The 22,631-nt window shown below is 38.6% G+C and overlaps 2 protein-coding genes across 2 annotated transcripts; one reads left to right on the top strand and one right to left on the bottom strand.

The window, feature by feature from the left end:
* Nucleotides 1-9,052: 9,052 nt before the first annotated feature.
* On the bottom strand, nt 9,053-12,500 carry phospho2 (phosphatase, orphan 2). Its single transcript, XM_028016112.1, has 4 exons — nt 12,394-12,500; nt 11,865-11,958; nt 11,660-11,754; nt 9,053-10,919 (listed from the first exon to the last, which is right to left on the bottom strand). Exons 2-4 carry the CDS (start codon nt 11,933-11,935, stop codon nt 10,351-10,353), a joined length of 735 nt encoding a protein of 244 aa, XP_027871913.1. The 5' UTR covers nt 11,936-11,958; nt 12,394-12,500; the 3' UTR covers nt 9,053-10,350.
* A 774-nt stretch (nt 12,501-13,274) lies between these two features.
* Nucleotides 13,275-19,301, top strand: syap1 (synapse associated protein 1). The gene is made up of 9 exons (XM_028015447.1): nt 13,275-13,584; nt 14,635-14,753; nt 14,946-15,012; nt 15,425-15,498; nt 15,892-16,031; nt 16,713-16,876; nt 18,223-18,269; nt 18,380-18,536; nt 18,662-19,301. The coding sequence occupies exons 1-9, from the start codon at nt 13,395-13,397 to the stop codon at nt 18,790-18,792; spliced, it is 1,089 nt and encodes a 362-aa protein (XP_027871248.1). The 5' UTR covers nt 13,275-13,394; the 3' UTR covers nt 18,793-19,301.
* The last annotated feature ends 3,330 nt before the right edge of the window (nt 19,302-22,631 follow it).

Below are 22,631 nucleotides of genomic sequence, written 5' to 3'. Positions count from 1 at the left end.
GTTTTTCAAATCAATAATGGTCTTAATTGATTGGAAACCACTGCCTGGACTTCTTTAGAGTCAATGACTGGATGGTGCAAAGCCTATTGACACTATTGGAGAGGCTCTTTGGAGCCTAAACAAGTTTCTATTTTAGGTAGGTTTTGTGAGATTAAGTGAAATGGCAAGAAGCAAACTTAAACTCACAAAACTTACCTAAAAGAGAAACTGTTTCAGTCTCCAAAATGCATGCGTATGTTACAACCATTAAAAAAAAGAATTTTTTATGGTCAATAAAGTAACTAAGATATGTTTCAAGAATATGAAAATATCAAATCAGCCTTCATCATATCTCCATATACATATATGCAGAGACCAAAGGTCAAAGGACACCCTCAGTATCCAGGAAGACTTGGAGAAAAAAAGGAATGAAACATGAATAACGGACCATATTTGCTTGGACGTTGCCTGAATTATCAAGATTTTTGTCAGTGAAATTGCCCTACCTTGTCAAGTAACTTCTTGCCTACTGCTTTACAAAAAAAGGAACTTCCTCTTTATTATTATAAACGGCTTTTAGCTTCCAGTATAGCTGAGATGTTACCACCCTACACTTTTCAAAGAGAAAACGTTCAGAGGCCTGGGTGTTCAGACGGTCGGCTGGTCTCTGATCAGGTACATGTCACTCTTGAAAACACCACCAGGCACATTCAGCGCTCGGACAATGAAAATGACTGCAGTCGTTTTATGTAAGCTGAAGTGTTTTCAAAGGAACTCTAAGAGAATGGATTTTCCCAGAAGTTCATCAACTACAGCCAAGAGTAAAAGAGTGCAAACAAAGACACAAGCTGAAGTGTTGTAATAATCGGTGATGGTGTTGTGACTGTTATGGATTCTAGAGGTAAGGTGCATGGCAGCCAATCCAGATGCATTTGGGAGAGAACTGTTCCTGTGCTGGGAGGTTTTGGTCCTGATGGGCGGCAGCCTGCTCCAAGAGAGAAAAGACTTCAGAGCTTTATGTCCAGAATGAACGTGATCGGCTACAATCTTCCCTGCCTATCTAATCTTTTAGATTCACCACCCTACCAACTGAACTCACTGTTGTGTACCTCAACCTTATGAAATTAAGACCACTGCTAGTTGTAATACACACAACAAAACTAATATTATTTTTAGTTACAAAAGGATTTAATTTACAACATAATAACAGAAACACACAACAGATTGTAGCCACTCACCTTGTCTGGAGAGCAGTTGACACGCTGATGTCTTTTTAATCTTTTATAGCGGAACCAAAGGAATCTGTAATAGGGGGCTTTTGGTTGCATGTTAATTGTAGAAGCATGATTTGAAGTTGTATAAAGTCAGACACAGCTTATTTTCAGGAAAGACCTCCATCTGACCTTCGTCTCTAATGGAGACGAGTGCTATGACGATGCCTGGAATGTGGTCTGTTCCAAGTTTCTCTTTTTTGGGGGAAAAAAAGCTGGCAATTATAAAAGCCCGCAAACAATACAATACGTTACAATACATTGCAGTAGCATTTTTTTTTTTTACTTGTGCTCCTTTATCACGTAAAACTCAAATCAAACTGACAGCACCCACCTCTCAACTTCTCTCCGAAAGCTCCAGCACAAGCAGAGACACGGATCAAAACAGAAAACATTTTGGCAGGTAAGCAAGCGGCAGATTTGGAGCAGAGTGATTGTGTGTCATGCTGTGCGGCAAATAGTGGAATGACAAACTGAGTCAAACCATCAGCTGGTGATTGTGACACCGCGACACACTGAGTGAGACGGAGCTGTAAGACTAAAGTAGACATTATTTAAACTTACACTGTTAACCAGACTCATTCAAGCATTTTCAACTGAGAGAACTCGTGTTCCTGAACTGGTTCAGTGCTTTCAAAGTTTGGTGCTCTGTTGAAAGTCGACGCCCGTCTCCACCAGATTGGGGAACCCAGCATTCGTCGTCAACAGAGGGTGTTGTACAACATGGTGGGGGAGCATCGTACCACAATGGCAGAGCTAGCTGAGCTGAGCGTGTTGCTTCTTTGTTTACATATATTAGTTTGATTTAACGAGCCACAGACCTATCATCTGATCACCAAACAATATTCACCTTTACTGTACATAAAACAAGCTAGTAGCATGTCAAACATCTTTGCGCCAAGGTATTTCAGCTTCCCAAGCTGCGTTTTCTTTCAGATATTTTAGGAAAAAAATCCACAAATAGGCAAATTTCTCAAGAATAATTTGGTGTTCAGTTCTACAGAAAGTGGCAGGGGTCTACTGTGTCACCCTAGTCTGTATTATTGTTTGGTTATGGGATGCTATTTTGGAAACATGTGACTGGAATATTTCTCATTATTTCCACAGTAAAAATCTAAAGAAATTCCAGGTAGGTAGCTTTTCTATCTCTTCATTTTCCTTCTTTCTTTATATACATACTTAGATACCTACATTTAAACACATACACACAAAAACAATGTTTTGCAGCATATTATTTATTTATATATATATATCTATCTATCTATCTATCTATATATATATATATATATATATATATATATATATATATATATATTAAACTGAATCATCTAAGAATATCCCTTGTTATATTATTTCCCTTATTATTTTACTGATTGTGTATATCCATCTTCCATATAACTACTTAGAAATATTTCTTGTATCTTTTTATTGAACATATTTAATAAAATGTATGCCCTCTAATTTAATATTGCCTACAGAACATCGCTTCAGTTCTTTAGGTGTACTGTTCCACACAAGTCGATATGCACATGATTTTTATTGTTGCTCTTATTCTGTAATTTTTTTTTTTTAATCCATATCAACCATTAACTTGTATATTCATTCTCTTTCTGTAAGAAAAACAACAAAAAACTCCTTTATATTTTTGGGATTTCAGACCTTTTCCTTAAAGAATCTGTCACACTCTGTGTGGAGGACAAAATAGAAGATCTTAACCTGTAAAGTTAAGCAGATCTGAGGTACTCGGCAGTTCAGTGGTGTCAGTTCTACACCTGAACGCCTCGGCCCACTGCAGCCGCTACATTTAGAGTCAAGTGTCTTCATTTTGCCCTCGCTCTTGACTCAGCTGGCTCTGAGCCGTGGAGGACAGAGGATGCCAGCAGTTATCCCCCCGTATCTCTCCATCTCTCAGATCACGGAGCCGGAGCTCATCCTGTTACACCACATAAGGGACTGTTTGCACGTATGTGCTAAGGTGGGCACAGAGAGCAGGCTGTCAAAGCCATTAGCTCAAAGCAGGCACAGCTTTAACAAGGTATTCCAGTGTTTTCTTGGGTAGCAGCCCACTGTCGGAGAGCGGGGATGTTTCCCTCAGACGTGGGGATCATAACTCCGCCATCTGGGCACCATCAGCGCCTGCCTTCTCAGGCGGCTGGGACAGAGTTTTGAACATTTTGAAGCTTTTATTGCCTTCCATAACCTGCAGCAAAGTGATATTAAATTACTACAACAGAGGGACGGTGGGAGCTGTTGCTTTAGAAGAAATATTTATATATAAAAATCCCAACCGTGGATTTTTAAAATTAATTACAGCAGTGGAAAGTGTTACCCTGGCACGGTCAGTGTAAATAATTGAGCGGGTTGCTAACGTTGCGTATAGTCAAACCCAACTCCGGCTGGGCTTTTCACTGTTTTTTTTTGTTTGTTTGTTTGTTTAGAACCTCTAAAAGTTACTATTTCACTGCAGCATAAAATATTCACAGGGCAAAGAGCTGACCACATGCTGCAGCCAAGTGCTAGCTGCAGCTGCTAGGGTCTTTCTAAAAGTTGATGGGGATGCACACATGGGTCCACGTCTGGCTGAAGGGAGCAGGTCAGAGCTAGTGGATAAAGAGAAAGACCTTACATAACCCGTCTTTACTGCAGCAGGTCAGCAGCCTTCAGCAAGCACATCGAGCCAGGAGTCTCATGAAGTGAGGTGGTGAGGAAGACTCTGTGGGCCCAGGTTGAGATGAAGAATGAATTTAATGAAATTGTCAGAAATACCAAGTCCAAAGTCCAGGCAGCACAGAATGAGTGGAAGGCTAATGCTCACAACTGGTAGCAACTGGTACAAATGAGTAACTGACAGCAGACTAGACTAGACAGCTAGACAAGGAACACAGCTGGGATTAAATACACCCCCCAAAAAACAAAAAAGTCACAAAAAAAAATTCTTTTTTTGTGATTGTTGCAACCTAAAATGACTGATATTTTTCAAAAAGTTGTGGCCAAAGTTGCACATTTTTAAAAAAGTTTTATTTTTGCCGTAACATCGTTGTACAAAAAAATTTCAGTCATTGCACAGAACCTCCCCAAAAAAGACAGAACTTTAACATAGTTAACATTTCAAAGGGCAACATTAAGTAAATTCAACTTTTTAAAGCTGTACATGATGTTATAATTTTATTTCCTCATTTAAAAAAAAAGAGCATACCTGGAGTGTCGCTTTGATTCTTTCACGCACGTTTGAGAAATCCTTTAATCTCCATGGCAACGAGAGTGACCACGGCGTAGGAGCTGCCTCACAGAGCAGCCCTCCCCAACTCTGCTCCTTCAGACTAGCCATCAGCAATTAGCAAACCCCTGGCAGAACTGTAGATCAGCTGAGCTCATTATAGCAGTTACTTGCCAGAAAAATGTTGGTATAAATGTTCTTAAAGGGTTAATAGAAGGGCCACGTTGTGATAACTTCCTGAATTGTGATGACTTCCTTGAATTAAACGCCTCGCACAGAATTCAATTCATCAATGTCTTGCTGTATTTTCAGCCAAATGAAATCAGGGGTGTCTAAACTTTGCGTCACGTGGGTCAAAACCGTCGAGTCTAAAGTACTTGCAGACCAAGAAAAAATAAGACAAACTCAAGCAAATAAAGTATTCTATTGTTGATGTTATTTGTTGTAGATCCAAAACTTTAAAAGAGGATTTTGCGCATCTGCTATATAAAAAGTGAGCCGTCTAGTTGTCAGTATCTTTTGGGTTTGATTGAACAAATTTATTTTCAGTAATTAGAACAGGATTTGGGTCACTTTGTTTCAAAGCGCATGCTATATTTGCCCAAGTTTAGTAAAAAAAGGAAAATCTGATTTGGGCGCATCAAAGTCAACTATTGAGTGAAAGAATCTGGATAGACGAGGTTCTACACTTCGTAAAAGGATGGTTAAAAAAGACGAATACTTTGTGTTGCATTTAACATTTGTAAGAAAATTACATTGGCGATCATTTTACTCCTGATTACAAAAAATTAAAAAGTCTCCATCAACCACCAGCGCTGGATGAGGCAAATTTGTATCATTTTTGAACTGAAGTTGGGGTTGAGGGCCACAACCGTACATGAACCCAGCTGGGGTTTTTTCACGTGGCTGTGGTCCTCCTCTTCCTTCATACAAAAGAAACAGAGCAGCACTTCCATTTAGTCTCCAGAGCCTCTTGCTAGCCGGGAGACTTCCAATTCCCTGAAGTGCTGCAGAAATCAACCGAGCAGTCGTCGGTTCATCCACGTATAATTTCACCATAGGGGACGATGGAGAGGAGAGTAGCTCCCTTGATGACTATTAAAAACTGATTACACAGAGAGGAGCGTCTTGCACCATGCTGGATTTGAAAGGATTTATGTTTCGGTATCTTAATTTAGCACCAAAAAAAAAAAAATCGTTCCTACTCCCCCAGCCCTCTCTTCAAGTGTCTCCCTTAAGGCTTCGTAATATGCGCGCCGTAGAACATGAACCCAAGTTGCTTGCCTAAATGGCGGCTTTTAAGGCCAGTAAATCCTTAAATTAGCGGCATGTCCTTCACTAAGCAGATGGGGGGTGAAGCATAGCAATGTTCCACACAGGCAGGAATCAATATGCCTGTTGATGTTACTGGTTTGGAAGTGACCCCACCTACTTATTTTTAAATGCTGTAAGCACATGCAAATCTGCAGTGGTTATTAATAGAAATCAGAAAGAAAGAAAAGTGTGTCATATGTACAGATACAGTGGGGGAAATAAGTATTTGATACACCACTGGTTTTTGAAGTTTTCAGTTTTTCCTCTTGCAAACAATGGAGAGCTTTGTCATTTTTATTGTAGTCACCTCAGTTTTGGAAGACCGTATCTTAAATATTCGCTTAGTGCTTATCAGAATTGTACAAATATAAAAATCTTGTAATTGTTTTGCTTCTGCAGTTTTAAACGATTGCCTTCTATTTTTTCATATATATATACTTTTATTTTATTTACTGATGATTTTCATTTAAACCTAGTGTTAAAGGTATTTTAGGGACATATGCTGTAAATTAGGGTAAGGCTAAAAAAAACATCTTTTTTCTTGTATCACACACTTCATATGTTCAACAACCGGTTGTAGCTAGTTGCACAAACCAGGAAGAAGAAAACAGGAAGTAGGATGGTGACGCCGCATGTTGGCGCGCGAACAGATTTATACGCGTGGGATTTTAATTGTGTTTCTTATTTAATGAAAACATCGAGAAATTATGTTCTTTTTTTACAACATTAGCGGAATATTTGACAAAGTTGCGATGGAAACGCTGCCACTGTCGTTCTGTAAAAAGCTCCAGACTCTATTCTTTGTAAGTGTGAAAATCAAATGCTTATTTTTCCCCACACACAATAAACAGATGGATAGACAAATACTTGCAAGAAGTTCATACAAATCTACAGCAGAAATTACATTACATATTTAAATTTAAACCTGCCGCATTGCAAAGATTTCATATTACATGCGATTAAAAGTTAGGTTTAATTTGGCATCCGATGGCAGCATGGAGGCTGTTTTGTCTCTTTGCAGTGGATTAATGAGAATGTTAGTTGAAAAAATTAAGGACTGCTTCTTGATTTATCTTAGTCCAAAACAAATGGATGTTTATAGTAATATAAGTCTTCAGTTTACATTACTTGTGCCGTTAAATCATTTAGCAGAATTTTCCTGCTAGATCAGCTTGTTTTTTTTTTTTAAATAACTGATGCTGCAACACAAACTGCATACATTTGGGGAAATTATTAATATCACCTCAGGTGATGTTAGTAAGAGAAAACCGACCATGACATTTTTTTTTATTAATATTTCAGCACTGTTTCCACTACAGTGAATTTTCGTATTTGCACTTAAAGTTTGTACCTTCACAGTGTGTTCTGGAGTAAATGAGCTGTAGTGTTTGCAAAGGCCTGGAGGGCAGATAAAGCTAACACAGGCAGGGTGGGAACCAGCAGGCAAACTTTTTATCCCAGGAGTGAAGTCTGTTTTCACCTGTTATCATTACGCTGTATTAGGGTCATCGGAGGTAGAAACAAGGAAAAGGAGGAGTACATTTCTGGCAACAAAAAAAAAACAACACTCTGAAATGTTGAGATTAATCTCATAAGTTTTCTGGGACCAAAAAAAACGTTTTAATTTCTGAGTTTGAAAAGTTGTACTTTTGCTAGAAAAATCTGACGTTTTGGAAATTCGTCCCAGAAATTTTCTAGATAAAAAAAAAAAACAACTTGAAAATTTCTGAGTTTGAAAAGTCCAAATTTGCTGGAAAAAAACCTCCAAAAGTCGAAAGCTTTTCATTTTATTTTATTTTTTAAATTTCGACTAATTCGTCCGTATTCATAAACTCTTAAACATCTGGAAACATAAATTGAAGAGCTACAGGCTGCGTTGAGGAGTTTTTAATAGTTAATAAAACACCTTTAAGCTTAGATTGAACCAATAGTGTGAATAAAATAAAAAAGCTACAACAAATAATTTACTTTTCTATAACAGCCCACAAATCTGATGCTGCTGAACAGGAACGTTTTATCTTTATTAATATGCAAAATAAGATATATGATCCATTCAGTACTACTAAACTTAAATTGTTGCTTACATAACTTTAATACTTGAAAGTATTAGAGTTGTTTAAAAATATGTTTCCATTAGTGACGAGTCAAATTAAATTCCTTTGGGCTCCACAATTTTTCAGAATCACAGTCAAAGCTACTCTGACGCCCCATCAATAAATACCTTCATACTCCCACATATGGCCAACAGTAGAAATTTACATCTATAAAATTCATAGTTTACAGATTGGGGATCTAAATAAAAGGCAGACACAAATGGCCTTCCTAAATTTCCAGTAAGAGTTTTATTATTTTACAAAAATAAAACTGTTTATCTGGCTTAGAAATCTATATCCTGTTAAAATAGTCATTATATTTTGTCTGGAGACAAAATAATCAAAATAATATTCTGCATGTGTACATGATGTGTGTACACATGGACCAGGTTCTTATTATCACAACTGCTCCAAATGGGCCAGTTATGGCTGAAGGTATTGTTATAAAATTTATCTCATCATTCTGAAGATCAGGGCTGCACACAACCCAGCAATAAACTCAGATGAATGTTCATTTGAATACTCCAAACGCAAAAAATATGAGCAACCCTGACCGTCCTCTTCATGAGACTGTCTTGAGAAAACAGAACTTCTTCACTCAGAGGTTTCTTCAGAATCGCTGTAATACAACAGATCCAAATATGCAACTGACCAAGACAGCATTGTGTAAATAACTAATTATTCAAGTCTCCTATTTCTTAGAAAAATAAAAATAAACTATAATGGATTTAAATAGAAACTAAAATATTTAGTAACTGGAGAAATATGAGAAGTTATTTTCAGTATATATATACCGTATATATATATATATATATATATATATATATATATATATATATATATATATATATATATATATATATCTATATCGGTCTATTTAAGTTGAATCTGTTGCATAATTTTATCCATTTAATTGATTAGTTTTATAATTAAGTCGATACTTTTTTCTTTTTTTACTTTGTATTGCCATTAGTGTATACAGTGTATATATATATATATATATATATATATATATATATATATATATATATATATATTCTTCAAGTATTAATGTTTGATTACAGGCAACGTATCCAAGGAGATGAAATGTGTTTTTGAGGTATTTTCCGAAAACTAGATCAGGCACTGATGATTGTTTCCAAACAAAACAAAACAAAGCAAATTTTCTCAACCAGAAATAAATGCTAAAACACAAGCAGTTTAATCTCCTGCAATTAAAAAAAAAGTAATAACAACTGGACTAACTCAAACTGAGATCATTATTTTCCTAATGAATTTTAACATTCACTGTTAACATTCAGTTGACTTCTGAAAATGATACATCACTAAACTGCAATGGAGCAAAACACTGTTTACAATACACTGAATAATTTTGTGACTTTGTGAGATTAACAGGCAGAAATTGATTGTTTTTAAATATTTTTTTTATAAGAATAAAATTGTGTTGTTATTTAATCAATGTATCCATGGAGACTGCACAAACCACATTTTTCAGAGCTCCTCTCAAACCAAAACAACTACAGTCAGCCTTTCTTGACATTTTCCAAAATTTCAAATAACTAACATATAAATCACAAGACAAATTCATTTAACTCACAAATATGTTACAAATCCACAAATGCAAATATTTCCATGAGGCCAACACATGGTCATGTTTAGCCACCTGTAATCAGATGGAAACACAATGATTTGAATATTGAGTTTCAGAATATTAGAACATTTATACTAAGGTAAAGCGTGTGGCACAAAAATGTCGGGGTTTTTTTTTTTCCTGATTCTTAATGCTAACCATTACGTTTTTGAAGCTACACAGGAAACCCTGAGAAGGGGTGAGAAGGGATGTCATTTAAAACGCACACTGATAACTAAAAAGTAGTTTTTATTATTATTTGTTATTCTTTCGTGCTCTCGTCTGGTCAAGATAAATTTACTTTTGTTATATTCTTAAATATTCATAAAGGCATAACGTAGCTATCAAATCTTTTTTCTTTTAAATGACGTAGTTGTTAACAAAATGTTCTGGATGATAAATTGGCCTAGAGGTTATTGCAATAAACAATAATATTGTCGTTTTGAGGCCATTTTCAACTAATATATTGGTAATCCCATAATAATGCAAGTTTGCCCTCTCAAAGACTAATAAACTTTCATTCTGCACTAAATACTTCACACTGGGACTGGAAGACATCTTAAATATCCAAAATTAAACTTAACAACCAAAAACAATAAACAAAGAGCAAATAAAACATTTTAAAAAATCATCGATAAAATGGATTATGAAATGGAAAGATATTAATCATCAGAATGGAAATGATCAAGCTCGCTTTAATTGATCATGCAATTAATTGATTGTTTGCTGCGACAGCCTGAGTTGTTATTATAATAAAATCACTTTATCCCTACAAATTCTTCAGTTCCAATTAAAAACACAAGAGCCATAATAAAATCATTTGACTGTGTGTGGTGAGGATGTGGATCATTGAGACTGCAGACTGTCTTTCAGTTCCTGCAGGATGTCGGCGCCGCTGCTCCATGGAATAACCTTAGCTGAAATGGAGTCGTTGCCTTCCTGATCGCTTAGTCGGGTCAGCATCTTATCCAGGGTGTAGCCCTTCCTGGGCATCACAGCGTCACGCCCACTCAGACAGAACGAGGGGCAGAGGTCGTTCCCGCCATCCCCCACGTAAAACACCCGCCCGTACACCTCGCCGCCGTCTGCCTTCCCGGAAAGGTACGTCTCCAGGACTTTCTTCTTGCACATGTTCACGGGGCACTTGGCGCACTGGTGCGAGTGGTGGGGTCGCAGCTCCATGTAGCCGGACTCGCTGATGCTGGCCGGGTTGGAATACACCTGGTCCACAGCTACCCGGAGTCCCGCCCCCTGCAGGACCCAGTCGATGAACATGGTGTTGGCATCGGAGACGACGATGCAGTCCACCGTACTTTTATTCTCGGATATGAATGTGAGCAACTCCAGCATGCCGGGTGTGAAGGGGATGGTCTCCATGACGCTGCGGACCCGGTCGGGGGCGACCCCCTGGTCTCCTGTTAGAACCAAAGACAGAAATGATCAGAATGGGGGCGTGCCGTGGTGGCGTAGCGGTTAGCGCGACCCGTATTTGGAGGCCTTGAGGCCTCGACGCGGCCGTCGCGGGTTCGACTCCCGGACCCGACGACATTTGCCGCATGTCTTCCCCCCTCTCCTTCCCCGTTTCCTGTCAGCCTACTATCATATAAGGGACACTAGAGCCCACAAAAAGACCCCCTGGAGGGGTAAAAAAAATAAAGAGATTATCAGAATGGAAAACCGGGGTGCAGATTACATAAAAACTCCGTAAATTAATCCTGAGTTATAGAAAGAAAGCTAGGGCCAAAGCTGAATTCCATTACTTAGGGTATTGCTGACCCTCTACATATTCTTTGGGCCTTAAAACCGCAGTATGTAACTTTTATAAAAAAATGTTCTTTGTTAAAACTGTCACCGTGTCATTACAGTTTGTTATGAGACAGGTAATCTGTGAAAAGATCAATCTCCTCCACCTCCCACCTGAGCTGCTGTCTGAAGAAATGCACCGCTCCCAACCAAAACCAACCAATCAGAGCCAGGAGGAGGGTCTTATTGCTCTTAATCATGCTGGTGAACGCGCCCCGAAATGGGTAAGTTAACTGTTAAAGTAGAGCTCATGGATAGACTCAGAGTTTGTTGAACCACCTCTGTGGAGGACTCACTGAGCACAATGGAGGACAAACTGAAACATCAGAAAAACAATGTAATAGGTTCTAACCTATGTAGGCCATCACTCTGCCCATGTACTCAGTCCACTGGCCCCTCCTGTATGTGCTCTCCACAGACTCTGGGAGAGTCTGCTGCGGAAGACACCTTAAAGCAGGAAAAATAAAGATCACCAGTTAATAAACTAACACTTAGAATGCTTATAAAATACCCAGTTTTTTGGACCCTGTGACATGTAATAAACTTTTAATACATACTTGATGACCCAGATGTCACAGTTCTCGTCCACCACAGTGTGGTCAAAATCAAACACCATCAGGATCTTCATTTTTAGCCGCACTTTCAAACAGCCTGCCTCGGAAAAAGGAGAATTCATTAACTTCAAGAACATGTGTGTTGCATGTTTATTACTGGGCCACGTTTGTCTTTCCAAATCAAATCAATATTGAGTGACTCGATAAAACACAATTATGGTCTCTATGAAACATTGAATCTATCAGGCCGATCGGAAAAACACGTTTAAACTAATCATTTTTTTCATTTTTGTATTTTGCATGAGTACGTGGAAGTTCCGTTTGAGAGTTCTGTCTTTAAAATGACCGGGTATTTACCGGACGTCTGGTTGCAACCTTGTTTTCTTGCAAGTAAACCTAGTAAATTCCCGTGTCCGCACTTTCACTTGATTTTAGCAGACACAAGGAGGAATATATAAACTGCATTACGCTGTATTTTGACTCAATTTACACAAACTTCAACTTAAACAAGTGAAACGAGAACGAAACTAACCGTATTCTTCCTGTCATCAAGCAGTCGAGCCTGTATTCATGTCTATGGCCGAGACTACATTCAACTTGCTCGCGCTGTGCTGACGTCTACGTGCTTTCTGCTAATTACCGCCCCCTTCTGGCTGTAGAAAGAATGGCACGTTCTCTAAGAACAACATTAGAGAATATTTTAAATTATTCGTTGGATACCGCCATATATATATATTTATACTAAGGTAAATTAACCTTTTATTTCTTTTAATTGTGCTTTATGCTTGTTGTAAAGTTCACACTACTTTATTATTATTGTTATTATATATTATAATAATATTATATATATATATATATATATATATATATATATATATATATATATATATATATATATATATATATATATATATGTAATTAAAATTATAATAATTAAAATTATAATTATAATTCTAATAATTAAAAATTATAAAATAATTAAAAGGACTTCACTTGAGATTTTTTGAAACTGTATGTCAGCCAATTGCATGTAATTACAAGTAGTGAAGGAAAGCTGTACAGCGGCAACACCAGCATTTGTACTTGGCATTGTCCTGGCAGCCAGTGACAAGATTCTTGTTCTTACCATTAACAAGGAAATTAGGGAAGCAGTTACCTTATTAAAGGACTAATAAATAAAATGTTGTCCATGTCTTCTGGTTGGTACTTACTTCCCTGATGACTAGCTATTTCTGTACCTCCATGTATAGAGTAATGTTTGATTTTATTTTATATAATAATAATAATAATAATAATAATAATAATAATAATAATAATAATAATAATAATAATAATTAGGGGAGTCAACAAACGTATTACAGCCTTGTGGCCACTGAGTGGCAGCATCGAGCGAGCACCCCCAAAAAAACGTAGAGACGAAGAAGCTTCTAGTTCCTGGTTGCATTAAAAACATTTTTTACATTTGTGTGAGTTCGCAGTCAGTTTCCGTTTGTCGTTTTTCTTTTATCATCTCGTTTTCTCCCTCGGACCAGCATGTTCAAAGGGTTCGGGACGTGGCTGGGTTTGGAGAAGACGTCAGAGGAGAAGGAAAGCCTCAGTGTGCAGCAGGAAGAGAAGGTGGTTGAAGCCCAAAACGAGGTAAACAAACAGCAAGCAGCTGAGCAGGATGATGGGGCAACGGAGACGAAAGAAGACACCTCTGATCACAACAAAGGACTCGGTGGTGAGGGGCAGATGTTACTATTTTCTTCTGAATGATCATACCTAGCTCCGGTCAGAGGTTTGTTTGATCCACTCCTAATGGTCATGAAAGATGGATGTTTTGTTTATTTGTTTATTTTGGACTAAAATCTATTTTCCCAAGGTGGGACGATTAACGTGCAATTTCAACCGTTTTAGTCCCTCACATTTTAATCTCTTGAGGATTTTCTCAAATCTAAACATATCTCTGGTAAATTGTAGGTTTATAAAAACTGTAAAAGTAGTTTGGGGTTATTCTGAAGAAGGACTGCCAAGTCCAGGGTGATCCATTAACCAATACCAGGTAAACAATTCTTCAAAATCATTCTGTCGGGATCTGATAGAAAGACCTGTAGGAATTTATGAACAACTAACCATAAACAGGAAACTGGTGGAACACCAGTGTCACTGGGAACAGGCAGACCAGTTTGAAGACGGCTGCATGAGCAAACAAATCTTAATGCTATTGCACCACCTTTCAGTTGATCGTATACATGCCAGGTTTTCAGGTAACAACCTTTTGGAGCTAAAATGTTATGTTCAGTTTGTAAAACTGTTATTTGAAAAAAAAGGAAATATGTTATTGATTATCACTGATTTATCTTTTGAGTTTGGGGGCCTTTTTCTACCAGTCATAGTTGAGCTGAAACAAACAAGCTGGAACCGTATTCTTGTGGAAACGGCCAGGGAATGGAATGATGGAGAGTTAAAAGCCATGGAGTGCCGAAGCATTAAAATAATTATCCCAATCAAACTTATTTAAAGGACCAGCGCAGGAGAAAGGGAAGGATAGTGACATGGAGGCATAGGATCCTCTGGTTAAAAACCAAGAGTGGAATGGTTCACACAGCCAAAAGACCACAGCAACACAGAAAGGACAGTTCAAATAAAACATTAAAAAGCTAATATTGACAACCTGTGTTGCCCATAAAGAGTGGATGTACACTTCTGAGTGTTTTAGGAAAAAAACGTATCAGTCTGCTAACACCTTGTGTAACCCTTCTGTTCTCTGTTCTGCTTCCACCAATTGAAGAGTTCATCTTCAGTTTCGCCTCCAGTGCCACCAAGAAGTTGTCAGAGTCTGTGGTGGGAACCGCTCAGACCATCAAGAAGACGGTGGAAGAAGGGAAGATCGATGGCATCATAGATAAGGCACTTTGCTCTTCTGGCTTATGGGACTTTTAGGAAACGTTTCTTCAAAGATGGTTGAATTTGTTTTATTTCAAGGGCTGTGTTTGACTTATCATTTGTTCTGTTAAGACAGATAGGCCAGTTGATTGGTGTTCTGCTGATTGTATTGTAAACTTGTTTGTCTCTGTGTGTGTTTTTTGTTTTTTTTTTCAGACTATTCTGGGAGATTTCCATAAGGAGCAAGAGAAGTTTGTCCAAGAGAAGAAGGCCAAAAAGTCAGGTGAAAGAAAGACCTCAGGGTTTATGGCAGCAAACCTACAGCGAAGCCCTGCAGACACATGCAGAGCACTATTCCATCTTCTCCAGTCTATCTGATTTTATTATAAGGAGCTACGCAAAGTTTACGGTTTTTTAAAACGGAAAGAAAATAACGCGCAGGGATTTCAAAATGTTCTTCTAATACAAATCTGAAGAGTGCGGTGTGGCACTGGGATGGAGCACATGGAGCTGGGATGTGTAGAAACATCAACAATTGTTCTCAGATATCTCTTCAGACATTTTTTAATGTGTTGGTAAAATGTCTAGTTTTTAACCTATGTAATGTAGAAATACATTAATGGCCAGTATCACTTGGTATTGTACTGATAATACTGTGACTGACTGAGTGTCTCTGTTGGCTAATGTTTGTGTAGAAGCAGCAGTGCCTCCCTGGGTGGGCTACAACGAGGAGGAGACCATCCAGCAGCAGATCCTGGCTCTGTCCGCTGTAAGCAAATTCTACTCTGTGTGCAAAAAAACAAAAAAAAGTGCTGTCATTAGCGTTATTTGTAATTGGCTTACAGTGTACCAATGTTATTAGAGCTGTTGATCTTAATCCTACAGGAGTAGAAAACGACAACGACTAAAAAATACTTGGACTTTGAAATGCAGAGTGTGCCATATCATTTTAACTATTCTAAAAGTAACATCAGCTGACAAACACAATATTTGCAATATTCGCTTAAATATTAAACAAGTTAACAAGTTTGTTAGCGGTGTAGCATTGTACACCACTTGCAAACAAACGTGTCAGCATGCGTGATTCCTAATGCCGCGGGACATGGTGGGTCTATCAGTCCATTACGCGCTGACCTTTGACCTCCGGATCGTCTGGTTCCAGGACAAGCGGAACTTCCTGCGGGACCCTCCGGCTGGTGTCCAGTTCCACTTCGACATGGAGCACATGTACCCTCTGGCGGCTGTCATGCTGGAGGAAGACCAGCTTCTCAACCGCATGCGCTTCGACTTGGTTCCTAAACAGTAAGGGCTCCTTCAGCTTCCTGTGCGAAAGTTCAAACCTGTAAGGACCAATCAGGGGCAGGCCACTCTGTCTCCTCTTCTTTCGGGTCCCGATTTCGGACCTTTACCTTTAACCTGCTATGGAAGGAACAGAAGTCACAAACTGGTCAACCAGGTCAAAATAGTTAAAGTTGTGTGATGTAATTATGCTCTTTTGTTTATTGTATACATTTGGTTGGTAGGGAAGCCTGATTGTTTCTCTGATGTGAGAAGAAGTTGAAGAGGCACAGTTGGAATCAAAGGATTATAAGATACACCTGAAAATACGTTGATATTGAAGTTGTTTATCTTTTTAAATAGTTTAATTTTACTTTGACGTGTTGCGATTGCTTTGACTGGCAGTGACAATCATCTGATGGGTTATGACTACTGATCAAGTCAAAACAATCACTTTCCTGATATTATTCATTAAAACATTGTTTTTGTCGAAGGCTCCAACCGAAACTACAAAGATGCAAAACGGCAGAGAGGCTGAAAAGACCAGAATCTCTTCACATTTTAAACACCTTATCCCCAGCAGTCCTGCAGGCGTCACGCCTTCGTGTCAAGCCCCGATTGTCGCGGAGCCACTAATGATTTGCTCCTTGATTGTCACAGTATGTTCAGATGTGCAAATACTGTGATGGGCTTGTGTTCTTACAGGGTGAAGGAGGACGTGTTTTGGAGGAATTACTTCTACAGGGTGTCTCTGATCAAGCAGTCGGCTCAGCTCACGGCGCTGGCAGCCCACCAGCAGCAGCAGCAGCAGCAGCAGAACGGCGGGGAGGGCGGGGACAGTGTTTCACCTGACGACATCGTCTTAAAAGGTCCTGCTTTAGTTTCCTACCTGTGTTTTTTGTGGCTATTAAAAATTTGCCGAATCAGCCACAGAGTTACAAGGCGGTCTGGAAAATTCTTTAAAAAAAGTATTTTCCAGGTCTGGATAAGGGTGGAAAGTCTGGAAAAATGTTCCCGAATGTGTCTGTCTATAGATTTCTTTAGTTTGTGGGTTTTTGCAACTTGCGTATCACCAACCTGATCACTGCTGAAACATCTGGCACGGATTCATCTTAAAGTTTAGTTTTTATATTTCAAATAATAATAATAATAATGCACAATGTATTTATTTGTAGTCATCACAGAATCCATATGTGCAGTTTTGCAATCGCATGAGGCTCCTTATATGCAATATTTGGTTGAATGTTATGTTTCAAGTGCCATACATTGAAATTCTTTATAAAAATGTGGGCTAATAAAGATCATATCATTACAATGGATTAGAAAAAAAAAAGATTTTTTGGAAGTTGTCCACGTTTTTTCAGTTGCATTAGGACTATTTTTGCCCCGCTGAATCCAAAAATCACATCCATTTTTCTCAATCAGGTCAAGTTTTTATCCCAATTTGATTTAGAGGAATTTGATCTTCTGACTAAATTGATGACATTTTTGTGACATTATCCGTTCATTTCCGTTAATTTTGCTCATCCAAAAAACGCTTTAGGAAAAGAAAGAATGTTTTCTAACAGAGTGTACCCATTCAATGTTACAAACTTGAAGATTTCTATAAATTGAATAATAAACCCTGATAAGGGTAAGTACATGTAAATTGAACATTACGTCTTCGTTGTGTAAAATTCTCCGTCTCTTTCCTGTCCTGATGGAGTCTCTCCTCCTGCTCGTCACTCATTGATCAGATTCTCAGGAAACCGATCCAGATGTGAGAACAAGTCGTGCATTTTGATGCTCATGTTTGAGCAAAACCAGTGTGATTTTTGGACTCAGCTCACCAGAATGACCCTAAAGCAGTTGGAAAACCACTGACAATTTTTTGGCTGTTGACCAGTGTTGCCACAATCATCAAAATTAGATTTATTTTTGATATCGATCAGCTCTGGTTTATATTTTAATTGTACTTGAAATATTGGAAACCATTGGACTGAGATCTGCTTAACATTTAATGTAGATAAGTTTTGACTTTATGTGAGAAAAAAAACCAACCTGTGTCTTGTTAAAATGATTTGGAATCCTAGTAGCGTTAAAAGCAGCATTTTAAAATATCGCTAAACTTGCCTGTTAACGACAGTCTACAGCAGCCATGCTCCCTGACCCTCATAGGCAGATGACTTTAAAGTTCATGAACTGGAAACTGAAACATGATATTGGTTCTTTGCAGACGTTAGACCAAAAACTCCACCGGTTTCCATCAGCGACATGCAGAAGGTAAAAAAAACAAAACATGACCCTGAGTAATGTTTTTTTTTTTATGTCATGCTTAAAAAAGAAGAAAACCAGCCACTTAACTTTAACCTGCCTGCATACTCAAACCTCAGGCACCCCACGAGGAGGAGGAAGAGATTTCAACAAGTCCCGGAGTCTCGGAGTTCGTGAGCGACGCTTTCGACTCAACGGCGATCAACCACGAGGACCTGAGGAAAGAGATGGAGCAGCTGGTGCTGGACAAGAAGGACAGCGCCCCGTCTCTAGACGGTCAGCCCCTTCAGCGCTCCTTTGTTGTCGATTTTTTTTTTTGTTGGTTTGTTTGTTTTTTTACGCCGAATGAAACCGGTTTCGCTGTAAATCCCAAACTGTTCTGATCATTGCTTCCCGTCCAGATGAGGCAGCGGACTGGGAAAAAGAGCTGCAGCAAGAGCTTCAGGAGTACGAGGTGGTGACCGAGTCAGACAACAAGGACGACCAGTGGGACCAGGAGATCGAGAAGATGCTCCAGTCCGAGGACAGCTAGGGAGCGACGCCGCATAAAGCCGCGGCTCCGAATCAACCACCAGTGATGCGCGAGGACCGACACGCCCAAATCTCTCTTTCCTTACGCAGTAAAGTTGATCCAGCTGTAGCAAAAGTGCATCAGTCGGAGGCAGGGCGGGTATATTAATGAAGTAGTACTTTCTTAATTAGTTTGTTCTTCTCCTTTTCCTCCAGCCTCTGTCTCTTGACTTGCACGTCCTCTAGAGGGAGCTCTGGGACAACTTACACCAGTTTTGCACAATAGGTGGCATCCTGTGCTTGGCTGGACAACTGTGTGTTGCGTAGTGAGGAAGGTTAAATGTAAAATTAAGCGGCATGTAAATAAAGACAGCTGTAACACTATACTGGAAGTTAGATTTCCTTCATTATGAAATATTTTATCTCTTCTTACTTTGTGTACAATGTTTCTCTATAGCTGGAAAACTGTACCTTTACTGTGGTTTTCTTACTTTCTTTGGATTCTTTAATAAATGATAATGTTATTTCAGACCAGACTGCATCACATCTATGGTGGAGAAATTACAGAATGAATCATGTTGGAAGTGGATGTAAGCTATAGTGTCACTGCAGCATGAACACAACAAAACGTTTTGCCACCATTGCAAAAGTTTTTTTTAAGTGGCTTAACGTGAAGTTGTCTTTAATGGCGAAGTGGAAAACAATACATGACTTTCAAACATAAATAAGATCGACGATTGTGGCTTGCATTTGTATTCGGCTCCAGCGGCGACGTTTTGTCCACATGCAGTGATGGGCACTCTTCCTCTAATCCACTAATAGTGGAGCTAATTTGTTTTTCGCTTGGCGCTTTAGCGATTGTGCAAACTTTGAAAACATTTAGTGCTCTTAGCTTCTCCTAAATATTTTTTCCCAGGTAAATCCTGAAGCGCTGATTGACTTGGCCAATTTGTAAACTTTCAGTTGAATAAAGTTTGACATTTGTGGAGAAGTTTTGGTTTTGAACTGTGAACTACATCCTTACAACGAGCAGTTAGACGTTTATAATCATGCTCTTATTTTGAAGGGGGTTAAGACCGGTTCAGCAGCACTAATGCTTCTTTTCTCTATAACTGTTTCAATCAAGACGCACACAGGATCAAGATAAAACACAGACAGTAGAGAAGGAGTACAGTGGGGACATAAACAAATTAGACGTTAAATATTTAATCCTTGATATTCAAAGAATGTCAAGAACATTCATGACATTCTCTGGTTAAATTAATTTCTCTTAGGCATAATAACAATAGCTAAAATTAGTCTTTGTCACCTGAGAATGTGGATCAGTACTGGGCTGATTTGTAGCCTTCAAATCAGTTTAAGAGAAGTTTTGCATAACTAAGCGGCTGCTAAGTTTGCTATGCCTTGGGCCGGCCCTGAGTGTCAGCAGAGACAGAGCCAAGACAGAGAAAGAGTTGGCCATATTAATAGTGATGTGGTAATTGGAAAATGTTAATTTAGTTTGAGAAAATTACTAAGAGAATCTGTTTTGTTGACGTTCTTTGCCTACATGGAGATGGTAATATTGAAAGGATTCAACTTCAAAAATACTTTAATAATCCCAAAGTGAAATGAAATGTTGTGACTTATTAATTGAGATACTTCAAAGACTTATTGTAGATGCTGCTAATGGCTGCTGGCAGGAACGACCTGTTGTATTACAGCGATTCTGAAGAAACCTCTGAGTGAAGAAGTTCTGTTTTCTCAAGACAGTCTCATGAAGAGGACGGTCAGGGTTGCTCATATTTTTTGCGTTTGGAGTATTCAAATGAACATTCATCTGAGTTTATTGCTGGGTTGTGTGCAGCCCTGATCTTCAGAATGATGAGATAAATTTTATAACAATACCTTCAGCCATAACTGGCCCATTTGGAGCAGTTGTGATAATAAGAACCTGGTCCATGTGTACACACATCATGTACACATGCAGAATATTATTTTGATTATTTTGTCTCCAGATAAAATATAATGACTATTTTAACAGGATATAGATTTCTAAGCCAGATAAACAGTTTTATTTTTGTAGGAGCCCCTTGTTACTGGACATTTAGGAAGGCCATTTGTGTCTGTCTTTTATTTAAACTTAAATTAAATTAAAATTTTATAAATGTAAATTTCTACTGTTGGCCATATGTGGGAGTATGAAGGTATTTATTGATGGGGTGTCAGAGTAGCTTTGACTGTGATTCTGAAAAATTGTGGAGCCCAAAGGAATTTAATTTGACTCGTCACTAATGGAAACATATTTTTAAACAACTCTAATACTTTCAAGTATTAAAGTTACGTACTGAGGGACGCTAGAGGACATGACGCAGAATAAAGAGACTTGTGAACTGATCAGAGATCCTATCAGCCTGTAAACCTCCATCTTCAACACCACCAGTCAGGCGGCGGAAGATAAGAAAGTCAAGTCGACAGGATGCTGCACTCGATTTCATTTAGGGTTAACAGAGTATGAGAGGCGGAATGTAAATGCATTTCCTATTTCCAGATTTTTGTCAAAAAAGTTTTGGAACTGATGCATCATTTTCCTATCACCATTATGTGCTGCTGTGTCGGTCTATAGCAAACATTAAAGGACAGTTTGTGGCGTGTGAATATTTTGAAAGCCACTCTAAGATGTCCTTAACTCCGTATACATGAGAGGATGATGAGATTTTTTGGAGAGATGTCTGAACTTTAATGTGTTCATGTAAAAAAGATTAAATTAGAATTTCAAATTGGTTTTATTATTAGTTTTGAAAATCTACTGAGCCCTTATATATAGGGACATTGAATTAAAAAAGAATAAAATAAAAAGGTTTCCCGTGCGCGCCACACACCATCTCATACTGTCTGGTGCGCACGATATTCTAATATATTTTTAATTTTTTTTATTCTTTTTTCCCTTCAATGTCTTTCTAGGCGTTTCGTAAAAATCATCAAGGAACCGATGCATGGTGGAAGTAAGGAAAGCAAAAAGTTACATCAGACGTGAAGCAATCAGGAGCGCAGACTCGTGCAATCAACCAGCAGTCATACCGCAGTCAGCCACAAGGGGGCTCCAGACTGCCTGCTTCAACCCGACAATATTGAAGTATTTCCGTGATCTTCAACTGTCTTTTCTAAAAAAGTTTAAAAAAAAACTACTGTAGCGAGTAAATATGCTGCTAAATACATTTTATATATCCTTCATAAACAAATGCATCAGACAAATAAGTTCTACGTACATAATGGCAAAAAGAAGAAAATCTGTGAAAACCATTGATTCATTCTTTCTTTTCTTTTCTTTTCCTTTTTTTCTTTGCTTAAATGAACCAGTTAAAACGGTTAAAACAATTGTTTATTGTTCCAGGCTTTAACGAGTTTAACCAGTCGTTGTCGTTTTTCCACGCCGTCCCGTTTCACCGCAGGTCTGAGCGTGTTCAGCTTTCCACGCATTCCCGTCCCACACTTCCGCCCGCACCGACAACCGGGGGAGGGAAGAGAAGAAAGTCCAAGTGAGCGAGGGAGTGAGTCAGCCAGCGTGGAATGACAGACCCCTTGTTCTTGTTGCAGAAAGTCTGCAATCCCGTTAAATGAGACAGACACGCGGCTCTGCTTGTTCCGACCGTGCCTCGGCACGTTTCCGACATTCTACAAGAGACGGCTGGAAACAGGCACAAACGTGTCTGCAGGGTCTAAGCCTCTCTTTTCTGTTCAAAAAAGACACTAGGTGGGGGGAAAAGAAGAAAGAATCAATATAAAGATCAATACACAGGGTATGTGAGCCATTGTTTCTTCTTCCCTGCTGGGTTTAAGCAGGATCAGATGCAGGTAGCTTAATGAATAGACATCTGAATG

Source organism: Xiphophorus couchianus, chromosome 4 (genome assembly GCF_001444195.1).
Source record: "Xiphophorus couchianus chromosome 4, X_couchianus-1.0, whole genome shotgun sequence".
NCBI classification, from domain to species: Eukaryota; Metazoa; Chordata; class Actinopteri; order Cyprinodontiformes; family Poeciliidae; genus Xiphophorus; species Xiphophorus couchianus.
This window is presented reverse-complemented; position numbering and strand designations above follow the sequence as displayed.

Bases quoted from the DNA above. Each gene is read 5' to 3' on its own strand.
- phospho2 (XM_028016112.1), bottom strand. From the start codon at position 11,935: ATGAAGATCCTGATGGTGTTTGATTTTGACCACACTGTGGTGGACGAG. The intron at 11,755-11,864 runs GTATGTATTAAA...TCCTGCTTTAAG, and splicing joins TGTGACATCTGGGTCATCAA to GTGTCTTCCGCAGCAGACTC. The intron at 10,920-11,659 runs GTTAGAACCTAT...TGGTTCTAACAG, and splicing joins CAGAGTGATGGCCTACATAG to GAGACCAGGGGGTCGCCCCC.
- syap1 (XM_028015447.1), top strand. From the start codon at position 13,395: ATGTTCAAAGGGTTCGGGACGTGGCTGGGTTTGGAGAAGACGTCAGAG. The intron at 13,585-14,634 runs GTGAGGGGCAGA...CACCAATTGAAG, and splicing joins TCACAACAAAGGACTCGGTG to AGTTCATCTTCAGTTTCGCC. The intron at 15,013-15,424 runs GTGAAAGAAAGA...ATGTTTGTGTAG, and splicing joins GAAGAAGGCCAAAAAGTCAG to AAGCAGCAGTGCCTCCCTGG.